The sequence below is a fragment of the Equus asinus genome, chromosome 13, assembly GCF_041296235.1.
Source record: "Equus asinus isolate D_3611 breed Donkey chromosome 13, EquAss-T2T_v2, whole genome shotgun sequence".
In the NCBI taxonomy this organism is placed as follows: domain Eukaryota; kingdom Metazoa; phylum Chordata; class Mammalia; order Perissodactyla; family Equidae; genus Equus; species Equus asinus.
In genome coordinates this window covers 21892546-21905452 of record NC_091802.1, presented here as the reverse complement: position 1 = coordinate 21905452, position 12907 = coordinate 21892546, and the positions used below count along the sequence as shown (strand labels likewise).

Genomic DNA, 12907 nt, shown 5'->3' with positions numbered 1-12907 from the left:
ATAAAAAGCTAAACAATGAAATCAAGGTGTTCAATGAGATCACCTAGAGACAGAGTACAGATAAAGAAGATAAGGAAACAAGACAGAACCTTGGGGTACTCTAACATTTTAGAGGTTAGCAGAGGTCGAATAGTCAGCAAGAGATTGAGAAAGAGAAAGTAACCAGCAAGATGGGAAATTCAGCTATTTGTGCCTCCTGCCAAGCCAACAGCAGTGAGGGACATTTTGTTGGCCCCAGTACCCAAGACAGCTTAATCAAGACATTTCTCAGATACATGCAGAAAAAAAATTTGCTGTCACCTATGCCTCTCCAGCTCGCCCAGTTGCAGTGGTTCAGCTCTGCTCAAGTGCAGGGGCTGAGGCTGGGCCAGCAGCAGGGGCTTGCCACCTAGTGGTGCTTGCTGTGGGGACATGGACCTCCTATTCTCCTGGGGAAAGAGAAAGGTGAAATACCCACCAGACACAAATCTCAGTGAACTTGCACAAGAATCCTAACATTCACTTCATAGAGGGGGAAACAGAACCAGAAAAGTAATGTAATTTGCATAATGAATGTGGCAAAGTCAGGATTCAGGCTTGGGTCTTAGCTCTTAAATCCATGCTTTTTCACTCCTCCACCCACAATCTAGTGAATTCCCAATACCACTAAGAGATCATTTAGTTTCCGGGGTTGCTAATCAGTGTTTCCAAAAGGGCTGCAGTGACTGAATAAAGTTGCTTCTCAAGAAAGGGTTGCATAAATGAAGAATATTAAGTTGGAGAGATAAGCAGATTGACATGCGTCCCCTGGGTACTTTAAGAGAAGGCGGGCATAGCAAAGATCCGGGACTCAGTTCACTGTCAGGAAGGCACAGCCAGGCAGGATGGAGACTGGTCAGCTACCCCAAGTTCAGTTCCTCACGGGCAGGGGAAAGGGCAATTTGCTGAGACTTGCCTAGCACATCATTTCCCTGCTTAAAACCTTTGCGGGCCGGCCCAGTGGCCTAGTGGTTAAGTTCACACACTCTGCTTCAGTGGCCCGCGTTTGTGGGTTCAGATCCTGGGTGCAGACCTACACCACTTATAAAGCCATGCTGTGGCAGCATCCCACATACAAAATAGAGGAAGATGGGCACAAATGTTAGCTCAGGGCCACTCCTCCTCAAACAAAAAGAGGAAGACTGGCAACAGGTGTTAGCTCAGTGCCAATCCTCCTCAGCAAAAACACCCCAAAAACCTTTTAATGGAATTTGTAGAGAGGGTAAAACAGAGGGTCTCTGGACAAAGCACAGGTGAGGACAGGGGTGCCACGCTGCAAACAGGGCGATGAGGTGGACAGAGCCCGCTGAACACCAAGGCTCACTCCTGGACCCTGGCAGCCTGGCCTTGACCCTCCTGAGACCTGAAGGATGAGGAGCTGGGAGGATGGAGCTTTAGACAGAGGGAGGATCTGCAAAGCACCCAACAGAGAGTGAGCAAGGTGCCTTCTCAGAATGAAAGCAGATCGCTATGACTGGAGTGTGGTTGGAGGGAGGGCTGCAGATTTGGCTGCAAAGTTCTGGAGGCAGGTCTACAGGGCCTTGCCCACCACCTTAAGGTTTGAATTTTATAAGAGGAAAGGAAAGACATTAAAGAGTTTGTTCTTTTTTGACCAAAATTATGCTTACGCATAATTTTTGTTTTAAAAAAATTAACCACTGTTAACTTAGTTATCCAAACAGATTGTGACCTCTTTGAGGGCCAAGACTGTGTATTGAACTACTTCGACCCCCCCTCCCCCCCCAATGTCTACTGCAGTGGTTCTCAAATGTGGGCATGCATCAGAACTATGGGGTGGGGGGTTGTTAACACAGATTTTGCTGGGCCCCAACCTCCAAGTTTCTGATTCAATAGGTCTGGGGTGCGGCTTGAAAACTAGTCCTTACAAGTTCCCAGGTATTGTGACTACACTTTGAGAAGAAGGGGAAAAGTAAGAGATCTGAGAGGGAATCAGGAAAAAGAATAAGTGGATGTGTGAAGACACAATCAGCCACTTATGCTCTACAGTCTACAGAAGAGGCTGGGATGGAGGGGGCTGAAATGATAGAAATCCCAAAGGCAGATTAGAGAGCTGGGATAGAGGGGGCTGAAATGATAGAAATCCTAGAGGCAGATTAGAGAAGCAGAGATAAAACGGTTAAGTTAGTAACCAAACTTTATTCTAGAAGTTTTCCCCTCTATTTAAGTCTCTGTTCCAAGGCATTTTTCCATGTATAAATAAAAAGTGAAAGGTTTTTTTTTTTTCAAAATTAACAATTTTGGAACAATTAAACAAAAATCATAAAGAATGCTTTTAAAAGAATAGTTATATTTTACTTCCTTCGATGATCTATATCTGAAATAAACATAACCACAGAGCCTGCATTCCTCTAAATAGACACCATCAATTACCTAGTGACAGCCACCAGAAGCGAAGGCAAAATGCCTTGGAGGAAGTGAAAGTCTTCCAGAAAATTTGCTTTGCCAACTTTAACCCTTTTTAGCAATAGAAATGTCAAACTTTTTAGTGTTTTTTCCCCCTTTTTTTCTTCTCTTTTTTCCTAAGCCAGGCTTTTAAAACTGAATGTACTGTGAATTTACCAAAAGTATAAAATCAAGTCAAGTCACTAAGGGCTGACCCCTGCAGTGGCAGGAGTACTGAGCTGGAGTTAGGACACCTGGGTTCCAGTCCCGGCTCAGGTACAGACTAATAGTGTGGCTTCAGACAAGTCACTTCTACTTTTTGTGCTGTTTATGCTATGAGAGTATGCAGTTGGACAGATGACCTTTGTGGTCTATTTACGCTCTGAATTTTCACTTTAAAATCTAAAGAAATAAGAAGCATTATCACACTGTCATGGCACAAGGGGGTAGATTCTCCAGATAACTAGAGTCCAAACCAAACATTCTTGTGGGAGTCTCTCACCCTCCAGGTGTGTCAATTACACAAGTGGACAAAAACCAAAAACCAACATGGATGAAGTACCGAAAGAAGAGCTCCAGGCGAATGCTCAGAGGAAGCTGGAATTAATGTGAGCCCCAGCTTGGCCAGGGCACCATGTTCGGGTGAACACCACCATCAGTAAAAGTGGAACAAATCCAACACCTCCTGCAGGTCTGGCCTTAGTCTCCCTGCATACAACACATGACTACAGCAGTTGTAAGTCCTTCCTAGTTATTATACTTTTTCAAATTCCAAAACAATCAGGTAAAACTTTTTAACCACTAGTAAATGCTGCTATGCATTTGCTACTATAATTTCATCAGTTATCCCAGAGGTTGGTCAAATCCAGCCTGTTTTCGTACAGTCCGTGAACTAAGAATAGTTTCTACATTTTTAAATGGTTAAAAACATCAAATAAGAATGCTTTGTGACGTGAAAATTAAATTCACATTTCAGTGCCTACAAATAAAGTTTCATTGGAATGCAGTCATGCTCATTTGTTTACATATTGTCTACAGCTACTTTCTCACTATGATGGAGTAGCTGCAAAAGTCTCAAATATTTACTATCTGGCCCGTTACAGAAAAGTCTGTGACCCATGAGTTACACTACTGCATATATACCCATATCATTCTAATAATAAACACTTCCAAAGGCTATCTATTTATAAAAGACTCATATGTAAACTATGAATACGAAAATACTGAAAGAGAGTAAGTGTTCTTGTGGAATCTGGATTTTTCAACCTATGAAGATAACACTGGCAATGCATCCTTGTGTGCATGCATCCAACAAGCAGCTTTCAAACCCAGAGGGAACGACAATCTCTCAATTTCACTGTCCAGCTTCTGTAACTGTCTGCACTAAAGGAGAAGATAAAATCTACAGAGCTGAACCCTATCATTGGAAAAAATCCAGCTAGGAATCAGAATGGCACTATGAAGTTCAGAAGTGTTTCCTAATGATGTCAAAATCTCACCCTCTAGTAAGGTGCCCACACTCTGAACCACAAATAACTGGGACAAATGGTCTGACAAGGGCGAGTGTGCCATGGGAGCAAGGGGACCAAGTTTCTGAACTTGGGATGCACTAGAGAAATCTGAGGTACGTAACTGCGATCCTCACAGGTCAGAGGAATCCAGAGCAGAGGGCCAGACGAGTTAACAGACATGTGCTCTCACTGATGAAGACTTTTGATAAACACAGTTAAAAGACGAGAATCATTTGCAAGCTGAGGGGAAGTGGGTTACTGGGACTATGAATCTGGGGATCAAGGTTTTGGAAAGGTCAGCCTACCTGCCTGGAGCATTCTCATACTGTAAACATCATATAAATTTAGCATCTTGATGTATGTTTTCTCAATAACTACCTAGTCCAGAATCAGCTTCCTAAAACACAAGGACTATTAAAAATTAAAGGATGATGTCAAATAAATAAATGTATCAACGAAAATTAGATCACATACTTATTTCTAAGATTTGCATATATATTTCAACGACGCTTTTATACTGACTTTTACTAAAACAAGTCAGACAAAAGGAGCATCAAAGCTAACATCAGTTGCCTTCTTACGGCCTGTTGCAGGAAGGATTTATGCTCTACACAGAGTTTGAGCACTTACCTCTATTTTCCCTCTGCTATTCATTATTCAGGTGCCTTCTCTCAGGTCAGAAAAGCTCTCATTTCATTCAGGACTAGCTCATCAGTATACTTTCTCTTTGGTGGCTTCCCCTGACAGGTGATGTACAGATATGCACAGATATCCAGTCCTCCTAGCTCTTCTTCCATAGGCCATTTCAGAGTGGTTACGTGCTTCCCAAACTCCTAACATCAGAGCCCACTCCTACTGTACCATTTAAAAGCTCCAACAATGCGGGACATTGCTCATTTTTCAGTCAGACATGAAAGAGAAATATGCAAATGGCAAGAAGCAAGAGACCCTTGATGTGCTAAGTAGGACTAAGTTACTACACTACGCCTTAGGCCTTCAAACCTTCCAGTGATGTTTCTTCACATGGCTGTCTCACCATTCATTAAAACATTGCAGCAAGCAGCCTCAGAATTGTCCATTTAAAAGATAATGCAATTGGGGCAAAGTGAAAGAGTTCCTTTTAATCCTCAGGTTGCTATTTTCCTCATTTTTCCTTACTACTCTTATAGCTTGCACCTTCTGAATAAATTGTAAAGCCAGAAGAAGCCTATTACTGTATTCATTCACATATTTCCCTACATTAACTAGTCCCTAAGGTGGATGTGAAATAAAGAAAAATATCTGCATGTGCCCGTAGGTTAAAGAGGAGAAATCAGTGAGCACTCCCCTGCTAACCAGCCTGCCTGGACTGACTGACAGTTGAGAAGGCTGCTGGGCTTGGCGAGAGAGATGTGCCAAGAGCAGGTGAGAAACAGGGCAGCTGCCAGTCTGTCTTCTTGTGAATCAGACACGTAAGCTTCAAATGAAAAGAAAGAAAATCTAAATATATAGACACACCACTTTTCACCTCTTGACAAGTTACCTTCTTTCCTCTGTTTCTCACAAACACAACAATCTATAAGGCAGATTCATTTAAAATAATATTTTCGTCTGAACAGCGAAGAACTAGGAAGGAAAGAATTTACTGTCATTAGAATCTGTATATCGACAGATTTATTTGGTAAATTGGAAAAATCTAAGAAAATACTGGCAATGAAGAGTCCCCAGATTTCTGCTTACTTATCATTTTCCTCAAATTTAGAATGAAAAAGTGGGGAGGGAGACAGGGAAGTATGCAAGTAAATACGGCACATAACATTTTACAAGCTTATTGCTGGTAAGTTACGCTATTAGAGCTGCTCAAGGAGTACAATCTTATGAGAAAACGTCCCTCAGAACAGCAAAGGGGAAAAAGCCACGTTAAAAGAGAAAATAAACATGTAATCATTGAGAAGCCACATTAGTTAGGTAGGTGCAGGGGAAAACAACCGGCCTTTTCTAAGAATAGACTTCCTCACAACTTTAAAATAGATTTCCTCATAGATACAAATCACACTTGTCTTCTTTCCTAATGAGTACTATCTTTTTGTATAAAAAATAATTTTCAAGGTAGAAAGATAGAAACCAGAGGATTTCACTCACATACGTACAGAAATATTTACTTTGTAAGACAAAAAACTCAAGATCACAGTATACAGTAGTTATTTATTTTAATACTTGAAAAGGTCAATGATGGAAAAAATAGGTTTATCATGAGAGTTTATATTGATTAGATTTATTTTACCATTTAAAAAAGTGCTGCTTCTAGGTTATCCTAGCCAGATATAGAACACTTCATGACACATGCAGCTACTGTAATGTACTATAATAAACACGGCCATTATAGACAGATTTACGCTTGGGAGGAAATTCAATAGTAGCAATGGTGACTGTTTATTTAAACTAAAAACATTGATAGTATACAAATCTTTTTTCTCATTTAATTGAAAGGGCTATAAAATTCAACATACTGACCAAGGAAGCAACATAATCACTTAGGTCACGCCTCTGCTAATTGCCTTTAGTTTACTCTTTCCTTAAAGGAGAGACTCACGCTCAGCTATACAATTCTCTAGACTGCACGATGGCTTCAGGGCTGGCCTACCACAAGTGACTGAAGTTGTGTTGGTAAGCTGACACTGACTCGTTTTGTTTTTAAAAACGGAGAGAAAATGGCAAATTGTGCCTCATGTACTTAAAGAACCCAAGGATCATTCAGAGTAAATGAAATAAATAAGTGATCCATGGGTAAACACAATCTCCGCGCTGACGTAAACCGAGGAGAGTGAGCCAACTGAGCACTAACAATACCACGGAGAAACGTCTAGAGACATCATTTCTAGAACTCAGTTTGGGAGACCATGTCTTGCCTGAATATGTACATTATTTACAAAATATTCCCTTTTGGCCTCTGAAATTTAGCCATTTTAGTTTGGCTGTTAAGCTGTTTCCATATGCTAGCCAATACTGCAGTTATAACTATCATTAAAATACTCTTATGCATGAATTACAAATATTAATAAAGTAACTCTGCATGTATAAATATCTTAATATTTCTAGCAGAATTTAAAGCATTCAGAATGTACATAAAAGTATTTGTTTTTGGTAGGGTCAGTATTTTTGTATTTTTAATCATCGTTGTTTCAATAATGCTTTGTACATAGCAAAGCCCAAAACTGCAAAAACAGTAGCACCAAAACTTGCTCGAAGCCAAAACGTGGAGCTCTTGAGGTCAGCTTGTGTCACGTGCCTGTAGTCAGAAAATATAATTAATGTTTAAAACATGATTAGTATGAAAATACCAGCTATATTAACAGTCTACTTTTAGGGAAGTATTAGCACACTTGTCAGGCTAATTGCATACAGTAATGCTTACCAAAAACATTTATCAATAAAGCCACATGTACAATGCTTAATCATTATCTTAAGTCAGAATGCAGAAACTAATAAAGACAAATGTCTTTAAAATTAGCTACTATTTGAGAGTAAACAACATCTGAAATTTTATACATTTTCTTCACATGGGAAACGGAGAACTTAGACAAATCAACCTACCACTTTTTTAATACCACCACAGTCCTTCAAATGAGAGGTAACAGATATCTCACAATTTTGAGAGTCAATTTCATGGAACTTCATGTGCAATCTCCTGTCCCCAGGAACTGAAAGCTATCTTGTAAGCAGTTAAGCGACAAGTGACAATACTTTTCTAAGAGCAATGCTAAAATTCCACTTTGGAAACATTCAGCCCCATAAAAATTTACCAAAAAATTCCAAAGGGGGAGGGGAAGGTTTACCAATTTGCATTAATTTGGTTACTGTTGATTCAAGAAGGAAAGAAAAAAAAAAAACCAAACCCTGGTATTAGTCAGACAGACAGGCAGTGACAATGGTACCAACTAAAGGACATAATGTAACATGATGGACTGAAAGGCAGATGACATAAAAGAAGCTGTATTATGCATGACAAGAACAGGGACAGCCTGTACCACAAACTGAGTTTGTGAGCATGCTCAGTTAATAACACTGCTAAGCACCCTTGAGAGTCTCAAGTATGACAGCTTACCATGAAGAGGATAAAGCTTTAAAGCAAAGGTTGGAACGTTTTAGTCAAGCGTCACTGAAGTTTTAGTTACGTGAATACAATTGAGGAGTTGTAGAAAACTTACAGAATTAACAGCTTAGAGAGACTGTCCAGTTTAGGTTATTTTACAGCTAAGTTAAACAAACAGATTTGAAACAAAAGTCAGACATCATTAAAAGACCAAGACACTGCCATATGCAAAAGAGTTAAGGGCCAAGAAGATAAACTGTACAAAACTACTCGCCTCAGTAATAGTCAAAAGAGTGAACAATCAGATTAGTTATCACAAAATGCAATGTGCACATCCCTAGAAACAAGTCGACAATGCAAGCCAGGGTGCTCCATGCTTACCACCACGGCAAAACCACACACGGCACTCCAGTTTCTTATCTTCCTTGGGCTATTTTTTTAAAAAATCACTCCTTACATAATTGCTATTTTACAAAGCAAAGTGATAACACAGGCTCATTCCACCTTGCGAGTTAGTTCTTCCAACAGGCAATGTTTTATTTTTTTTAAAGTTAGGGAAGGGAATACTTAAGTTTCAGTTTTTCCAGCTGGAAAAACTCCAACAAGGCCAACCTACTGGTTGTGAGAAGTGTTACCTGGCTTCAAGAAAAAGTGGCCCATGAGATGACTCCATGAAGATGGAATCTTCTACAGAGTGGACGGCGTGCACCTGGTGGGTAATACTGCCTTCGTCGTCTGCCAACAGCATGGCACCCCACTCAGCTACCCGGGCTCTTAACCTTTATGCACATGCACACAGTTTGCAGTTCATAGCAGAGCTCACAAAAGAAGGGGACTGAAAATAACATCTCTCAATTAAATATCCCACACACAAACTGAGCTGCCACCTTATATGATGCATCTCATGCTTTCTATATTTAAAATAAATGTATTCTATAGCAAGCTTCCAAACTTAAAAAAAATCTCTCTCTATGTACTCTTTTAAGACTCACATACAGGCAAGGAAACCTAAGGCTCCTACATACATTCTCTATGCATCCCTCAGAGGCTGGTCTTGGTATATCCGAAACACTAAGAGAAGCCCTTGAAACCAATACCACAAGCAGCCCTAACAATATGTGGTGCCCGTAGTATGCATTCAAAATGAGGCTAACAACTATTAGCATGAAGTTTATAGATGCTTCTAATTTGAGACTACCAAAAACTACAACACACATCTGTAAAAACTTAAGTCCGACACCCCAAACTCCTAGACTGTCATGGACCTATGATGCGGGTCTCAAAGTTTACAACACCAAGTGATTAGAGACATACAGAATTTAAAGCGAGAACACAGCCTAAAAGTGTGTAAGAGGTTTTGCCTCAGCTTTGGTTTCTCTGTGATTTTCATGCGTATTCACTGACAAGATTTTTTTTTAAATTTTTAACATTTATTTTTCAATTTAGGGGAAGGAGAAGGTTAGGACTAAACTAGCTGTAACCACATTAAAATCAGGCAAAACGATTTCTCATAAATATTCTTCAAGTATGGAATCTGTTTCACACAGCTCCCTCTGTTGTATTTTATTAAGTATTACCATCACGAAATAATATATTCTGACTGACTTTACTGCTTACTTTTCTTTTGCATTTCCAGATAGTAATAATTATTTTCCCCAAGCTATAGTACAGCCTTCAATAGGCAAAACAACAGTTCCCATTTATCTAATACATGAGAAATAATATAGACACATGCTCAACATAGAGCTAGTTTAAAACTTAAGGCAACTATTAACTCATAAAATACATTTCAATGACTCCATCAACATTACAGTAGTTGTTTAAGACACTTTTAGACACGGAAAGCTACCTAGAGAACTATTTTATGTCTTCACCATGAGCATTTAAAAGCTGCACTGACCAGGCTCCATTTATAACAGAGAAAGCATCTATAAGGGACGGCTCATTTGCCCGTCCTTGGCTAAGCCACATTTGCTAATTAGCTAACTGACAACACCTGAAGAGAGAATAGTGCAATCTTAGGACCCTGTTGTCTGTAAGTATCAGGAACTAAGCAATGTTTGTCATTTCAGGTCTCAAGCAGAAGCAGAGTAACAGTTTCATAAAGCTGCTCCTGAGTTCATTTCTAAACCTCAAGCAAAAATAATTCTTCTACAGTTCAAAGTATAATTCTTTCAAAATGACTCATAAAATATCATCTTAGAATAAATTATAATATTTTACTGCATACTTTTTTGTTCCTCTTAAAGTTTATTTTTCTGACCATTAAAAAGGTAATATATGTTCATTATAAGACGTGGAAAATAAAAGCAGGAAGGAAAAAAAATCACCTAAAGTTCTATCACCTAAGGCAACTAATTAAAATTTGGGATACTTCCTTTTAGACTTTTTCTATGTATTTCTTACATACCTGCAAACAACATGCACAGTTTATATCATTTTACATCCTTTCAAAAACTTACTATTACATAAAGGCTTTTCCATAAATTATGGAAACATCATTTTAAATAGCTGCATTCCATTTCATTCTTCTATTGGTGGCTATCTCCATTTCCTGGTGACTATAATGAAAGTGATGAATATCTTTCTTCATAGGATTTTTCTCTGTGTTTAGCATAGTTTCCTTAAGACAGACTTCTCCAAAATGAATATTACAGGGTGAAAGATGTGTGTGTAAATTTTTTTTAATCTATTGATATACCAGAATCACCATATTTTCCCACTCTATATGGAAAGATAACTTAGTTCAGCAGTATCTCTTTTTAGAACATAAGACATAATGACTAAATACTAGAATATAACCTTAATTAAGCTTTTGAAGCTTTTTAGAACTTTTCAAGTTCCTAGGTGGAAAATTCCTGTGTGTTGGATGCTGGCTTTCCTTCTTAGGAGTGCTGAGGGCCCATATGTCAATCAGATGACAAGTGCTTCTCGACACAAGTGTGGGTGCCAACCAACATATTTGGACTTGGGTATTATTAAGGCTGCTCCTTAATAAGGCAGAGAGAAGGAAATGTTTCAAAATTCAGGCAATAAAGAGTTAAACTAAAAACTGTTCACGTGAACAGTTACACAAGGTGTATAACAGACTGACCAAAATTCCTATGAACCTTTGCACAGAATGCCTTAAAAGAAGGCATACAAGATGCTTTTGATTAACTCTGCAATTTATGGTGAAGATAAGAACAATGAACTAAAATATTTATTGGTTCAATGTATTTCACCAATAATAAGGAAATGTTACCAATCACAATATTTAGAAATATAAAATAATCAAATTCTAAAAGGCTCACTGGAATTAAACCTATTCTAGCTATTACCAAATAGGGTATTTTTAATATTGTTTTTTATGTGTCACAGGACTTTATATCTGGGGTATAAAACTACATTGCAGAGGCCTAAAAGTTTGCAAAACTTAGAATTTGAGGAAGGGGGAGAATTCAGAAAGGTCCAGACAGAAATTAACCTTGACTTCGACTGCAGGCTATTATGCAGAGGAAAGAAAAGTTCAGTAGAGCATACTCAAAAAGAGCGAGACTAAGAGACTGTAGAAAGAGTAGCTCCACCCACACAGTCACTTCCCACACTTTTCAGAAATAAACTTGAATTTCCTATTTTTCATTCTTCTCCTCTCACCGTTTCATCCTTTTCAAACACAACTCAGAAGTGTACAAATGCACTAATACAGTCTTCTAATTTTATAATTCTATCTATATATGTATCTCAGGTATGAATTTTTAAGTTAACACTTTGAAACAGCTTATTTTACTGTAATGCATGTAACCTAAAGTTACAAGGGCTTATAGATATTATATATAGCTTTTTCCTATTTGCAGTTACATATCTCAAGTTGAAAACTGTACTGAGGTCACCAAAACTATAGTTAAGTTTTCTGGTTTTAAATATCTCATTTTTTAAAAAGTCTCCTGGATCTCCCTGCTTTTATTCCTCAGTGTTTCAGCCTGGTGAAGTATTTTTTTATATTTATTTCTAATAAAAATGCCATTACTCCTAATAAAAATTTTACTAATAATTCTCCTAACTGAACTAGTAGGCATATTTTAAATAGATATTTCTCAAAATGGGCAAAGAAATCAAAATACAGTGTCCAAAAAAGATGAACTGTCACACAAATCATAAGAAAGCTGTTAACTGAGCATGCCTAACTAGTAGCATGATTTGGAAAAGGACACAGGTGCACATCAATGTCAAGAAATGCTTCACCAAACATTAGAAGATCAAAATTTCTAGATGATCGTAGCTACATGGGAAACACATAATATCTACATGTTAACTACTGATACTTAAAGATCTGAATAGGCAAACTTCACCTTGTCATGTCCTTTAATATACTAATATACTAACCAAATGGCAAAAATTTTTCAATTATAAGCAGCAGCAGCTTACTTAATGAGAATCTATAACACAAGCTCTTATATAATTTTAAACGTATGACTATGTATCCAAATTCAAAGAAAAGCCTTGTAAGGACCTTCATATAAGAGAACATAGCAGTTTCATATGAAATTAAAACACGGGACAGACTTCCGCGGATACAATATTTTACTATAACACAGTATCAGAATCTCTATAACATTAAGATTTCTAGGAACCTATCCTCTTCATAAGGCGATCCTATGAAAAGGCAGTTCATTTAGGTGTGATGATAGTAAAATCCTTTCTTCAAAAAAAGGGCTCCTATATTAAGTAACATGATTTTAAACTATGTAAAGGAGCAGCTTAGGTGATCATTAAAGCACTACGGGCAAAGGAAGTAAGTCATTAATGAATGGCTTAAAATAAATGTCACATACATCCAATTTTAAAAATACGTTTAAAAACACAATGGGTATGATGACTGTCCATCACCTTTGGGTCTCTGCAAACACTCAGTGTGAACTAT

At 38.1% G+C, this 12907-nt stretch overlaps 1 protein-coding gene across 18 annotated transcripts in view; it reads right to left on the bottom strand.

Annotated features, from left to right (window-relative positions):
* Window positions 1–6104: 6104 nt before the first annotated feature.
* Window positions 6105–12907, bottom strand: part of RHOT1 (ras homolog family member T1) — a 56655-nt gene continuing 49852 nt past the window's right edge. For 12 of the 18 annotated variants that reach the window (XR_011493704.1, XR_011493703.1, XM_014862162.3 and 9 more), the window contains one exon: window positions 6105–7200. Coding sequence is in view for 16 of the 18 variants with exons in the window: in XM_014862162.3 (XP_014717648.1) it covers window positions 7083–7200 (118 nt within the window). In the remaining 2 variants the exon portion in view is untranslated. Of the gene's footprint in view, window positions 7201–8639; window positions 8784–12907 lie in introns of all 18 variants that reach the window. The other 6 variants (XM_070482758.1, XM_014862157.3, XM_014862160.3 and 3 more) reach the window with 1 other exon arrangement.